A 14,787-nucleotide genomic window follows, 5' to 3' on the forward strand; every position below is an offset into this window, starting at 1 on the left:
GCGGCGGGCCCGCTTCGGCTGCGCTTGTGGCCTGGGTTTTGTTGTGGGGTTTCGTGTTTTGTTTTTTTTTTTATCCTGCCGGGGTTCTCGTGCCGTGTGGCCGACCCAGCGTCATGGGGAAGCGGGACAACCGAGTGGTGAGTATCTGATGAGGGAGAACGACGGGATGAGTGCTGCCAAGGCCCGGCGCCCGGCCCCCTGGCCCCGGCCGGGGAGGCCGGCGGGCCGCGGCCGCGCTCGGACCGGGGCCCGTACGCCCGGCACCCCGCCCTCCCCCACGCCGTTCCCGCGCGCGTGCGCCGCACACGCAGTTGGCGCCCCAGCCCTGCCCGCTCCCCTCCGCTCCCGCCGGAGCCAAACAGCACGGTGTAGAGGAGCCGCCAGGGCTAGCGGAAGGTCCTGAGTGTTCGTTCCCAAGTCCGAGGCGCCTCCGTGGGCCTCGCTCGCCCCGGCGGGCGCCCCGTGGCTGGCGAACCCACGCGGGACGCGGGCACGGCGGCCTCCGGGGGTGACCCCACCCCCGGGGACAAGGAGCGCGAGGGCTCGCTAGGAGAGTTGCCCCGTGGACTCTGCGACCCTACTTGTGCGAACCTGCTTGCTCGCATACTAAAGGGACTCCTTGTGGTTCACAGCCTGGCAGAATAGTCAGGACCACGGAAGTCCCGAGAGCCAGCGAGTGCGTGCTCCAGGGACTTGTGCTTGTGGAAGGATACCTAGTGTTCCTCATGGAGAACGCTTAGGAACCACTGTGGCCAAAATCCGTGATTACGAGGTTGAGGGCAGCTCTTTCCTCCTGGTTGCTGATGAGGTCGCTGTTGGTGACCAGGAGTTGAAATGGTTGGGGTTCAGGGACATCCTTAGGTGTGAGGTGTTAGACTGTTTGGGCCCTTGTAATGTCTTTTCTGGTTTTTTTTTTTTCCTCTCTCTTTCTCTTATTTTTTTTTTCTTTTTTTGCCGGTCCTGGGACTTGAACTCGAGGCTTGATCACTTGTCCCTGGGCTTCTTTTACTCAAGGATAGCGCTTTACCACTTGAGCCACAGCCCTACTTCCGGCCTCTTTAAAGAGTCTCGGGGACTTTCCTGCTCTCACCAGATTTGAACCTCGATCTTTAGATCTCAGCCTCTTGAGTAGATAGGATTGCAGGCGTAAGCCACCCGACTAGGCTCGTCTTCTTAAGCTTAGACTAGGCTTAAGTCTCCTTAAGTCTTCTTAAGCTTAGAAATCATTTAACTGGATACAGTTTCCTTCAGAGGACTCAGTTGTTTCTTTACTGAGAAATTGTGGTTTACATGATCCCTTTTAGACGTTTGGAAAATATCAAGTTAGCTTCATTTACTACAGCGTTGGAGTATGTGTGTGGGGTGGGGGCGCAGAGCAGAGTTCTGGGACTTGAATTCAGATCTTGGGAGCTATCGTTGAGTTTCTTTGCTCCTGGCTAGAGCTCTACCACTTGAGCCACAGTTCCACTTCTGGCACGCGTGTGCGTGTGTGTGTCTATTTGGACATAAAAATCTCCCATACTTTTCTGCCGGGGCTAGCTTTGAACCACCATCCTCAGCTCAGCCTCCTGAGTAGCTAGGAGTACAGGCGTGAGCCACAGGCTGCCAGCTGAGCATTTTGATAATAACTCAGTGTGTGATGTTGGTATGCTGTCAGGGCACACAGTGTTCAGATAACTTTTTGTTTGAACTTCAAAGACTAAGTGAAATTAACAAATGTAAGACATGGATAATCCAATTTGTAATTTAGTTTCCTTATTGCATGGAAGATTAGTGGGATTATTTAGACAGGGACCAAAACTGTGTTATCTGACAGTGCATCAGAACTCTTGATTTCTTTTACAGCAATTTCAGGTTGACAGCAAAATGAGAGGGAGATAACAGATACCCCATGTACCTTCTCTCCCCCATATACATTGCCTCTCCATTATCACCATCCCCCAACAGAGTGGTTACAATTGATTGTCAGTGCTAAGGGAGTAGTGCTTACTGTTGGTACATTCTGTGGGCTTGAACAAATTTACAACATGCACCCACATTATGATACCATTCAGAATATTACATTGCCTTAAGAATGTCTGTGCTCTGTCATTCTTTCCCCACTCCTCCCCTTTTTACAAAGGCCATTGGTGTTTCTGGTTCCATAGTTTTGCCATAATTTGTTTTTTTCAGTAACATGTGTTAGTCTCTGGAAATACTGCCCTTTTTTTAGAGGCTGTCAATAATTGGGGCTTTTTATGCTGATAATACTGTCATGGTTTCAGAAATGATTGGATTATTTTTAAAAACATTAAGGTTGGATAGTTTTTTGAAAAACATTGTTTTTAGAGCAATTTCAGGTTGACAGCAAAATTGAGCAGGAAGTACAGAACATTCCCCTGTACATATTTCCATACACCCGCCTCCCTAATCAACATGGACAGGAGTGCTTTTGTTAACAATCCATGAACCCATATTATTGACACATGATTACCCAGCGTCCACAGATTACATCAGGGCTCCATTTATGTATACATTGTTGAACAGTATTTTTAATGAACGTTTTAATTTTCAGCATTTCTAAAGGAAACCAAGTTCATAATGGGCTTGTTGTTTCTGGAAGTTTCCTTTGTATTCTGTTAGTTTATGTTGTTTAAAATAGATGTGTCCTCTAGGTAAAAACTGGTACTCAAAAACAACAATGTTTTTGCTGTAGGTTGTATGTTAGTGGTTGTACTGCATTGCTCTTTTGGTACCTGCCCCACTTCTTTCTTTCTTTCTTTTTTTCTTTCTATTCTTTTTCTTTTTTTTTTGCTGTTCGTGGGACCTAAAATTTGGGCCTGGGCGCTGTCTCTCAGCTCTTCAGCTCAAGGCCAGCGCCCTACCACTTGAGCCACACCACCACTTTCAGCTTTTTCTGCTTATGTGCTAAGGAATCGAACCCAGGGCCTCATGCATGCAAGGCAAGTACTCTACCACTGAGCCACCTTCCTAGCCCCCATATGTATATTCTTGACCCCAGTTTGCTATCCTTTTATTAGCAAATCCTTTCCTGTTACCAAACTCATTTGGAGCCACAGACAATTATAGTCACCTACGAATATGAAAGTGTGAACTATCAAGGCATAGCATTTTTTTTTGGGGGGGGGAAGGGGTCTGGTCGTGGGGCCTGAAGTCTGGGCCTAGGCGCTGTCCCTCTGCTCTTCAGCTCAAGGCTAGCATTCTATCACTTGAGCCACGGCGCCACTTCTGGCTTTTTTTTTTTTCTGTGTATGTGGTGCTGAGGAATCGAACCCAGGGCCTCAAACATGCAAGGCAAGCGCTCTACCACTGAGCTACCTTCCCAGGCCATGGCATAGCATTTTATATGATTAAGTTGTGGTGAGATGTTAAATTGCTTTTATTTCCCCATTGGGTAATGGGGCTTGAACTCAGGGCCTAGGCACTTTTCCTGAGTTGTTCTGCTCAAGACTAACACTCTACTATATTGATCAACAGTGCTGCTGCTGGTTTTCTGGTAGTTAATTGGAGATAAGAGCTTCACAGACTTCTCAGCCTGGGCTGGCTTTGAACCATGATCCTCATATCTATCTCAGCCTCCTGAGTAGCTAGGATTGCAGGTGTGAATCACTGGTGCCAGACTTAAATTGTAATTTTTACTAATATCTCACCCCCTTAATGTGAAGAGTATTATTTTAAAGCATCATCGCTTAAGTAAGAGCACACAGTATTGTTTTGCATGGAACTGAGCACATAAGATAAACTTAATAAATAATAGAAGGAATTGGAGTGTTTGTTTATATTCAGAAACTTAAAAGTAAGTTTTACCATGTAATAGTAGCTCATGTAATTGTACCTTAATTATCTGTAATTAGTTCTCCTAACATGTGAGTACTGCTTTATTAATATTTTTCTCTGAAGTAAACGATAGGTTTATCTATACTTTGGAAAAGTAGTGTGATGAAATATTAGATACATAAGAATGTTGATGTATTTTAAAAATGTATGTTAAAACATTGAAGTCTGGCTGTAATCCTGACTACTCAGGAGGTGGAGATCTGAGGATATAGTTTGAAGCCCAGGCAGGCAACTGGGAGACTTTTATCTCCAATTAACCAGCAAAAAGCCAGAAGTGGAGATGTGGCTCAAGTGGTAAAGCCCCAGCCTTGAGGGATAGGCTGAGGGAAGGCTGAGTAAAAGCTGTAGGCCCTGAGACCAGTGTGCACGCATGCACACAAACACACACACACGCGCACACATTGAAACTGTTATACATGGTAAATATTGTGACTTTTTAAGAATGAGAATGAAAATTAGCATTGCACTCTGTGGATTTCTACATAAGCACTGTTTAGTTTTGTTTATTGGAGTGGCAGTATTGTGGCTGAATTGTAATTTTGTTTACCTTGATTTTTATTAATGTGTATATTTTTCTTTCATAAAGGTGTTGAGTTCCTTAAAACCTGTTTTTCGATACATGAAATGGTGAAAGGGAATGTCTCACTTTATACTTTGTTGCACCTGAATCCTGATTTAGAAAACTTTATACGAATTTAAGACAGTATACTTAATTTTTTGATAAGTTGTTTGTGCCTTTCCCTAAAGAAATCGCAAACATTTCCATATCAAGAGCTCTTTCCTTTCTTCCTTCCCCTTTGTTTTCTTTCCTTCCCTCCTTTCCCCTTCCTTTCCCCCTTCCTTTCCCCCCTCCTTTCCCCCCTCCTTTCCCCCCTCCCTCCCTCTTTCTTTCCTTCCTTCCTTCCTTTCTTTCTTTCTTCCCCTCCCTCCCTTCCTTCCTTTCTTGTAGGGAGCCAGTACTAGGGCTTAAACTCAGGAAGTGCTATTCCATGGCTCTTTTGCTCAAGGTTGGTGCTTCCACTTGCCATAGCTCTACTTCCTTTTTTTTTTTTTTTTTGCTGACTAGTTGGAAATAAAGTCTCATAGACTTTTCTACCCAGGCTGGCTTTGAATTGTGATCCTTAGTATGTAGCTAGAATTACAGGTGTGAGCCATAAGTGCCTGGCAGCTGTACCTCTTAAACCACACACAAAGCCCTCTTACCCCAGTCCTTCTGGTTTTAACAGGGTCTTGCTTACTTTGCCCGATCTGATCTTGAACTCACAGCCCTTCTGCTTCTTGAGCAGCTGGGATTACAGGCATATACTTCTACTTGAGTTTTCCTAATGACTAGTAATGTTAAGCTGTTTTTCATGTGCTTATTTGCCATTGACTATCTCTGGAGAAGCATGTATTCACAGCTTTTGCCTTCTTTTGAATTAGGTTATTTGGGAGTTTAAGTTATAGCAGCTTCTTATGTACTGTAGATAGTATTCTTTTATCATATATATGACCTGAAAGTATTTTCTGTATCTTTTCATTTTTTGATGTCTAACATTTTAGTTCCCCTGAAGTCCCATTTTTTTTCCCTATTTTTATTTACGATTTAATCTTTCTTGTGCTGGTCTTGAGGCTTGAACTCAGGCAGTGTCCCTGAGCTTTTGTGCTCAACAGTACCAGTCTACTACTTGAAACACAGCTTCACTTCCAGTTTTCTGGTGGTTAATTGGAGATAAGAGTCCTTCCTGAGCTGGCTTCAAACCAAGATCCTTGAATCTCAGCCTCCTGAATAGGATTACAGGTCTGAGCCACAGGGCGTGGCTGTCATAGTATTTCTTGGGTTGTACAATACACAGTAAACTTGGACTTAAATCTTTTTTAACTTCTTTGGAATTAAATTTCTTAATTTACTAGTAAGCACAGTGTGATCACCTTCACGGGGTATTTCATTTTAGGATAAAGCACAAAAAAGCTATCACTAGGGGAGAGGTGTCATTATTTCATCAAATCACTGGTTATAAAGGATGTCATATAAATGAGCATTTATATTTTTAATGTTTGTTTTAATGGAATACTTGTGTTCTTTCTTCAAGGCCTACATGAATCCAATAGCAATGGCCAGATCAAGGGGGCCAATTCAGTCTTCTGGGCCAACAATCCAGGATTATCTAAATCGACCAAGACCTACCTGGTATTTGTGAAATGTTTTACTCATTTATAACTTTTAATTAACATCTTATAGTTGATTCAAACTCTTTTATTTTTATTTTTCCAGAGCTGAGGACCGAACTCAGGGCCTTGCACTTGCCAGGCAGGCGTTCTTCCGCTAAGCTAAACCCCCAGCCCCTTCTTAAAACTCGTTGCTGGATAGCTTTTGTTTTGGTAGTACTAGAGTTTGAACTCAGGGCCTGAAGTTTGCCAGGAGGACAATTATTGTTTTTCAGCTAGCCTCACATTTTTACCCAGGGCCAGCTTGGACTGCAGTCTATTTGTGCCTCCCATGTACCTGTGAATACTGATGAGCACTATCCAGCTTAGTTGTTGAGATAGACTGTCACTGACTTTTTTTTCCTGATACTGAACCTTAAACTGCAATGCTCTTGATCTCTGCTTCTGAGTAGCTGGGATTATAGGCATGGGCTCGAGTGGCTTTTAAAAAACAATTTGACATGCTTCTTTCACTTGCATAACTAAAACATTTGGCAGTTTACCACCTGATACAGCTTAAGCACTGATGGGTAACCTTTTCCAACCAATCTGTATCCCATTTAAAAAAACAAAAACAAAAAAACTTACTTTGGGGCTGGGACTGTGGCATAGTGGTAGAGTGTTTGCCTAGCATGCATGAAGCCCTGGGTTCAGTACCTCAGTACCACATAAGAAGAAAAGGACGGAAGTGGAGAGGTGGCTTAAGTGGTAGAGTGCTAGCTTTGAGCAGAAGAAGCTCAAGGACAGTGTGCAGGCCCTGAGTTCAAATCCCAGGACTGGCAAAAAACAAACAAAACCTTACTTTGTTATTTTCTAAGCTACCTAAAATTGGGGATTTGAGTAAACATGCCCTTTATTGAGAGTTAACCAAATTTTAAAAAGGTTAATGTTCAGCCTTTTACAGGCTTTTCGGTAAGTTAGAAACATTTACTAAGTAACTCTGATCTTTTATAAATAAAGCATTTTAGTACATGCCTTATTTTTTAGTATGTTTTCCTTGTTAGTAGTACCATATGCAAGTAGTACCATATGCAGTACCATATGCAAGCTTCTACATGCTAGCTTCAGAGTCCTTTAAAGAAAGCACTGAAAACTGAGTAACTAGTGTTGAAGGGTGTGCTTATTGTAGGAGATTTGTTTGGGGCTAAATGAGAAGTAACTGTTGCCGTCTGACCTCTGTAGTGTGCATAAGTGCTGCTGTTAACCATTGCAGCTTTCCAGGAAATAAATTATTCCAAAACAAAGTACATTTTACCTTTAAAGAGAAGGAATGAACTTTAAAGGGGAAGTGTTCAAGCAATCATATTACCTTTGTGTTAGAGGTCTTTAAGATAATCTTTGGGTTAGATAATTCGTAAGAGAAGTCACAGGAGTCTCAGCAGATAGTTCTATGCCTGGTAACATCATGACCTGAAAAGATTCCAGAGACCATCAGCAAAAGAAAAGGAAGGGTGCAGGGGAGACCAGGAGAGGCCTGGCACTGGCTTCCAGGGTTCTCACCTAATGGAATTATAATTATGAAAGACACACTTAATTCCCTCAACAGGGAGTTTGACAGCACATGAAATGTCGCTGGCCTGAGAGGTTGATTAGAGACTTGATACACAGAGTTGTTACTTACAGGCTGGGTGTGCATTCTGAAATTCAAGGAAACAACTCTTGAGCCTATACTGTCCTACACAGATTACTCTTAAGTAAACCATTCATAATCAGAGAATGGTAAGAAGCCTCCAAAATCCCAGTTCCCAGATGCCCACTTTGGGCAAGTTTTATAAGCAGGCTTTTCTAACAATTAGAACTCAAATCTCTGCAAATGTGTCAGGTACATGACTGAATGGGAGATTTAGTAATAAAAATGTATCAGTCCTGTTAGATAGTTCTTAGTTCACCCTAACACTGAAGCTATATGACCTTGGACAGATTTCTTACCCTTTGCAAACTTAGTCTCTCTATAAAATGGGGGCACATACTACCTTTTTTCACAGGGTTGTTGTGAGGATGTGTGAATATGTGTATAAGCGGTGTATTGTATGTGTTGCTGTCCCATGTTAAATCTTACATTCCATGTCTAGAAGAGGAATGATAATAATCACAATAGATTATCTAAATGATATGAACAAATTTGAAATATATCAACATTGGAATGGAGGGCTATTAAGTATGAAATTGTGAACATTCATATTATTTGAAGTGCTTGAAGTCTTATTTGCACATGCTTTTTTTAAAGGGAGGAAGTAAAAGAACAACTCGAAAAGAAAAAGAAAGGCTCCAAGGCTTTGGCTGAATTTGAAGAAAAAATGAATGAGGTTTGTTAACAGTATCTCTTAAAGAGACTAATCTTCTAAAGTGAAATCCTTTTTATATGTTTCACTTTTAATTAACCAACCATTTGGATATAGTTCTTTAGGTTAAGACATCTTTTCATTTTACCAGTAATAGTGTTAAGTTGAATACATATTTGTGTTTAAATGTATACTTTCTTTTAACAATTAAAATAGGCTGATGCCAGTGGCTCGTGCCTGTAATCCTAGTTGCTTAGGAGCCTGAGATCTGAGGATAATATTTCTAAGCTAGCCCAGGCAGGAATGTCTATGAGACTCATCTCCAAAACACTGCCAAAAAGCCAGAAGTAGAGTGCTAGCCTCGAGCCCAAAGGCTCATGGATGGCAGCCAGGCCCTGAGTTCAATTGCTAGGACCAGCACCAAAAAAATAAAATAAAGAGATGTTAGTCCTAGGAACACCCCACTCTCCCCATTCTCCATCTTAACCTGGAATCTCCATAGTGTCTATAGTGCTGTTTGTGTATTTTGATTGCAAATATATATGTATGGTTTAACCATAGTCTATAACTCAACTATTTTCTGGAAAGAGAATCTAACTATCTTAATTGAAAAGAAAACAGTCTGTGGCCTCAGTGACCATATCTGTTTCTCTATATGATATTCAGTAGGGTACTCTACCAAAATAGCAAGTAGAGGCTCCTTGGTGATAAAATGAAAGATGGAAACTTAAGAGTTGCTTGGGTTTGTGTTTGTTTTTTTTCCCCTTTGTACTAGTACAGGGACTTGAACCCAGATTCTTGAATACTCTCAGCTTTTTTGCTCACAGTTGGTAGCTGGCATTCTACCATTTGAGCCATGCCTCCAGTTTGGGTGTTTTGCTGGTTAACTGGAGATAGGAGACTCTTGGATTGGTCTGCCCACACTGGCTTCAAACCTCAATCCCCATATCTTAACCTCCTGAGTAGCTAGTATTGTAGATGTGAGCCGCTAGCAGTTAGAATATCATTCATTCATTCATTTTGAGAGAGGAGTCTTACTATGTTGCCCAGGCTGGGCTCTAGATCCTGTGCTCAATCTTCCAGCCTCAGCTGCCCAAGAAGCTGTGGCCACAGGCACGCAGCCCTAGTATACACCACTGCAAGCCATAGTATCTGTTAACTAATTAGAAGCAAAGGTGCTTGAAAAACAGCATGGGTATGAGAAAGTACTGGGTGTCTATATGTTGTCTGTTTAGAAGAGATCAGCAACCTCTGATAGTATCTATAACTATTTTGCAGAACTGGAAGAAAGAGCTAGAAAAACACAGGGAGAAACTATTAAGTGGAAATGAGAGCTCATCTAAAAAAAGACAGGTAATACCGTTTTAATTTATTGCTATTCTTAATCTCAGTCATATTTTCATACTAAAACCATTAATAGATGCATTTGAAAACTAACATCAACTTAGTCTCATATTTATTGTTTCCATCTAGAGAAAGAAAAAAGAAAAGAAGAAAGCTGGTAGGGTGAGCAAAAGTTTTCTATTTTTATAAATACTGCAATTAAAGAGTCTATTTAAAAACATAAAAGTAATTTATTTAATCTGTATGCTAAAGCTCACTTAAGACTAGATGAGTCAAGCAGCCTGGAGGTCATTTGGCTGTGATGAGTAGCAGTGTTCTGTCAATAACAAGATGCCAACCTCCTTATAACCTTGTAACTTCTCTGCTGCTGTTGAAGAAGACAATTGATCACCATTGCCATATGAATTGTCACCTCAGTGAGATTTTTGAAGGGAGAATGAAAGTGAGACTTTTACATTTTAATATTTAAATCTTGTGAATATGGCATCTATTTCTCAGACACTAGATTGATTTCACTAAGTACTTGAGAGACTTGATAAATGAAAACAATTCCCGCATCTCACAAGCTTTAATTGTTTTGTGCTTGGTCAAGTATTCATCTTCTTCTTCATCAAGCTCTGATTCTTCCAGCAGTTCTTCAGATTCTGAAGATGAGGTAAGGTTCACTTGGAATAGTTCATAAAATAATGTCTTTATACTTTTTAATATGAAACTTGTGAAGTACCAATTAGAAATGTTTACCTCCAGATTGTGAATAATTATAACTTATAGGACTGACATGAATGAATGAAATTATCTTTTATATTTTAAAATTATAATATTATAAAATTATATTATAAATATTATGTAATATGTAATATAATATAAACATATTTTAAAATTATGTTCTTACTTTTAAAAAATATATTTGATTTATTTAAAGTATCAGAAGAAGAAAAATATGAAAAATCTGAAATGCTATTTGACTAGATATTAATTAAGGATTATATGTGCTTGAATTCACTTGACTTTTATAAACCAAGAAAGTGATTGGTTACATTATAAATATTAACTAAGGAAAAATGCATGTTTACAAGCAGGTCTTTCCATTAAGTTTTCTTATTAATAAAATTTTAATATTAGTGAACTGCAATAATTACATTTCTGAAAGAGAAAGCAATTTTTTAAATGTTTTATGCAGGATAAGAAACAAGCAAAAAGGAGAAAGAAGAAGAAGAACCGTTCACATAAATCTTCTGAAAGCTCTATGTCAGAAACTGAGTCAGACAGTAAGGTAAAATTATTTAAATCGTTAATATTTTGAATAACAAAAATATTTCATCTCTTAGTTCTATCTTCTTTTCAATATTTTTATTCTTTGAGATTCTGTGTTACCTCACTAATGTTCAGATGCTGTTTAATAATTCTACTAAGTCTTTTTACCTATCTTCCTGTCTCCATATACTCATAAGATTTTTCCCATTTTTACAGAGTTGAAGTTCAGAGGGGAAAAAAAGTCTTGTTTAAATTCATGCAGCTAATGTTAAATTAGATGATTCAGTATATATATTTCCCACCTGCCTTGGTAGACTGAGTTTTGAGCTCAAGGCCTTGTACTGAGCCACATCTCCAGCCGCTTTTTTAATTTTTGTGTGTGCTGGGGCTTGAACTCAGGACTGGGGTAGTCTCCTTTAGATTTTTCTGCTCAAGACTGCGATCTATCATTTGAGCCACACTTCTAGCTTTTTGCTGGCTGATTGGAGATAAGAGTCTCACAAACTTTTCTGCCCTGGCTGGCTGCAAACCACAGTTCTCAGATCTCAGCTTCCTGAGTGGCTAGAATTACAGGCATGAGCTACCAGCATCCAGCTTGCACTGGTTATTTTAAGATAAGGTCTTGCTTATGGCCCAGCTTCTGATTAAATGGATGGTAGCTCAGAGTTTTCTGCCACACTGTTCTGGAACTGAGATCTTCATGTTTTCATCCTTGCACATAGCTGAGGTGATAGGCTTGTGGACCTCACCCAGCTAGAATTTGAATCAATGTCTCTGAATTTGAATCAATGTCTGGCTCAATGTCCAGTGGTACTTCCGTAGTAACCAAAATGATCAGGCACAATTGTCTCTCAAACCTTAATGATCATTTTAGGTGAGGCTTTCTATAAAAATGTTGATTTTAATGGCTAAGAATGTGCCTCAATTGTAGAGTATATGCTTAGCATGTACACGGACTTTATTCAGTGTTGTACCCCAAAAGACAAAAAGGTTGATTCCTGGGTCTTAAGTCTGATGTTGTAACTCTTATTAGGCTAAGAAGAATTCATAATTTTTACAAATACACGATATGATTCTGATATAGAGGTACCCATCCATTTAGAAGTATCTGATATAGATCAAAAATTGATAAACACAGTTCTAGGTTCTCAGAAAACTAAAGCATCTGTTTGAAGTTTGCGCCAGGAATCAGTGTACCCCAGCCCAAAATCTAGAAAGTGATGAATAAATGTTGTTTTTCTCTTTTTTAAATTAGCTTAACTTGATACAAAGAAGTTCCATAGTATTTGCATATATGTACATAATTTATTGTGGGAAATTCATCGCATTTCTGGCTTGTGGGTTTATGGTAGTGCTGAGGTTTGAACTCGGGGTTTAGGCAGGTTCTCTACCTTAAGCCACTCTACCAGCCCTTTTGGTACTGGTTATTTTTCTGAATTAGAATCTCACTTATGTCCCCACTGGCCTAGACTATAATCCTTCTGTTCATCCTTGTGCTGAGATAACAAGCATAAGCATATACCACAACACCCAGTCATTGTGTTTTCCCCACATCTGGGATGACAGGTGTTCCATAGTTGGTCAAGAAGGAGTCTTGAACTTTTTTTTGCCAGACTGTCCTTGAAACATAATCTCCCCCAATCTATACCTCCCAAAGTAGTAAGGATTACAGGTATGTGCCACTGCATACAGTGTATGTTGCTTTTTTAAAGCTTGTTCTCCTCCCTCATTTTTCTTCTAAAGCAGCAGTCTTGTGATAATGATAGTTGACATTTATTGAAGTCTTAATGTATGTTAGGGGATCTATTTTATGCACTTGTCTATCAATTTATTTAGCACTCTTAATCCTGTTCAGTAATTATTTGGTAGTCCATAAAATAGACAAAAAACTGAAGGTCAGGGATACTAATTGCTGCAACTAAGATTAAAAACAAAATTTCTTACCTCTGTTACTGATGAGTAGGCAGATCGATTTGGTGGATGTTAAGCAACAGTATAAACTAGAAATGCAGCAAACAAAGATAGGCATTTGCATAAAATTCTATTTAAAAATAAGCTACCTAACAGATGGAAATATTTTCTTACCTATCCTGATTCTAGACCTAAAATAATAATGTGGCATAATTAAGATGGGGAGGTCTAGTTGAGGTGAGGGACCAGTGGGAGAGGGTGATAAGGTGAACACGATCAAAGTACTGTATAGGAAAATATTGTAACAAAACCCACTACAAACTTAAAAAAAAAAAAAAAGAGGCAAGGAGGAACTGAATTTAATGAAAGTTGATTATATTCTTGTGTGGTAACATCACTACTAAACCCTTGTGTACAATTAATATACAATATAAAATAAGTCGGCACCCGTAGTTCACGCCTGTAATGCTAGCTACTCAGGAGGCTGAGATCTGAGGATCACGGTTCAAAGCCACCCCTGGCAGGAAAGTCCATGAGACTCTTATCTCCAATGAACTACTAGAAAACTGGAAGTGGAGCTGTGGCTCAAGCGGTAGAGTGCTCGCCTTGATCTGAAGAGCTGAGGGACAGCGCCCAAACCCAGAGTTCAAGCCTGAAAACTGACAAAAAACAAAAACAAAACAAAAATATAAAAAAAATATATATATGTATATACACACATACACACACACACACACACACACACATATATATATATATATATATAATAAAATCAACATAAAGTCACATGGGTATTTCAGGCAGTTTTGGAAGTATACAGATTTGATATATGGTCAGATAAAGCCTATTTGCTTATAAGCAAATACGTAACAGATTTCTCTTTTAGTTTTAGAATAATATGCTAACTTTAAAATAAACTTTTTCCATCGTAAGCAAGTCATTTTTTTTTTTTTGTTGTTCTATAATGCTATGCCTTTTACATTTAAAATCGACTTGTGTGTTTCATATATATATACTTACACATATATATATTTGTTTAGGATAGTTTTAAAAAGAAAAAGAAATCAAAGGATGTGACTGAGAAAGAAAAGGTAATTTTCACACTGCCTTAAGATAATCTATTTTACAACATTTAATTGACCTCAAGAAACTAACTGATGTAAATGAAAGAATACATTTATTTTTGCTTTAATGGCATTTCATGTTATAAGGAAAAAATATTTAATACAGCTTCATTATTGAAGGTAAAAAAATAAAAGAACATTTCTATGGTGAGTTTGAATTTGTGTATTTTAATGGATTATCTCAGATTTAAAATATAATGAAAATTCAACCTTTCTTTTGTTTACTCAAGGTACTTTTCTGTGGAGGAGTATGGTTTTGGGGTTTGAACTCAGCCTCATGCTTGTTAGGCAAGAGTTCTAACACTGAACTACACCTCTAGTCCTCCTTTTCACCTATTACTTTTGAGATACAGTCTCCTGCCTAGGAATGTACCTGGGAATGTCACTTATTTTAGGCTCCTGTTGTAAGGATGATAAGTGTGAGCCATAGCATCCAGCTTCTGTCTGGAGATGGAATCTTATGCACTTTTTTTTTTTTTTTTAATTTTACCTTGCTTGGCTGGGAATTGTAATCCTACCAATCTTAGCCTCCAACATAGCTAGAGATAACAGGTGCATACCACTATACTTAGCTGTGCATACGGAAGAGGTTTCACAAACTTCTTCCTGAGCTGCCCTAGAAATTGAATCTTCCCATTCTAAAGAAATAGGGAGGATTTTACATCTAAATGCATATGTAGATACTTTAGGTTTAATTTTAATAACATCCCTTTATTAGGATTAATGATTAAAAATCCTGATAAATGTCACCATTTTTAGGTATTTCTAAATTAAAAAATGGTAATTTTCTGATTGGGAGAATTCTTAGAACTTGAAACAAAATTTGTGTCATATCTTTTGTATTTGTG

At 39.2% G+C, this 14,787-nt stretch overlaps 1 protein-coding gene across 1 annotated transcript in view; it reads left to right on the forward strand.

Moving 5' to 3' along the window:
• Fam133b (family with sequence similarity 133 member B) overlaps window positions 1–14,787 on the forward strand; it is a 22,002-nt gene continuing 7,215 nt past the window's right edge. The window contains exons 1-8 of the mRNA XM_042684541.1: window positions 1–137; window positions 5,910–6,007; window positions 8,252–8,330; window positions 9,585–9,659; window positions 9,780–9,812; window positions 10,243–10,305; window positions 10,831–10,923; window positions 13,856–13,906. Of these exons, the coding sequence (XP_042540475.1) occupies window positions 114–137; window positions 5,910–6,007; window positions 8,252–8,330; window positions 9,585–9,659; window positions 9,780–9,812; window positions 10,243–10,305; window positions 10,831–10,923; window positions 13,856–13,906 (516 nt within the window). The 5' untranslated portion in view covers window positions 1–113. The remainder of the gene's footprint in view (window positions 138–5,909; window positions 6,008–8,251; window positions 8,331–9,584; window positions 9,660–9,779; window positions 9,813–10,242; window positions 10,306–10,830; window positions 10,924–13,855; window positions 13,907–14,787) is intronic.

Source organism: Dipodomys spectabilis, unplaced genomic scaffold (assembly GCF_019054845.1).
Source record: "Dipodomys spectabilis isolate Male_0828 unplaced genomic scaffold, ASM1905484v1 ptg000089l, whole genome shotgun sequence".
Taxonomy (NCBI): domain Eukaryota; kingdom Metazoa; phylum Chordata; class Mammalia; order Rodentia; family Heteromyidae; genus Dipodomys; species Dipodomys spectabilis.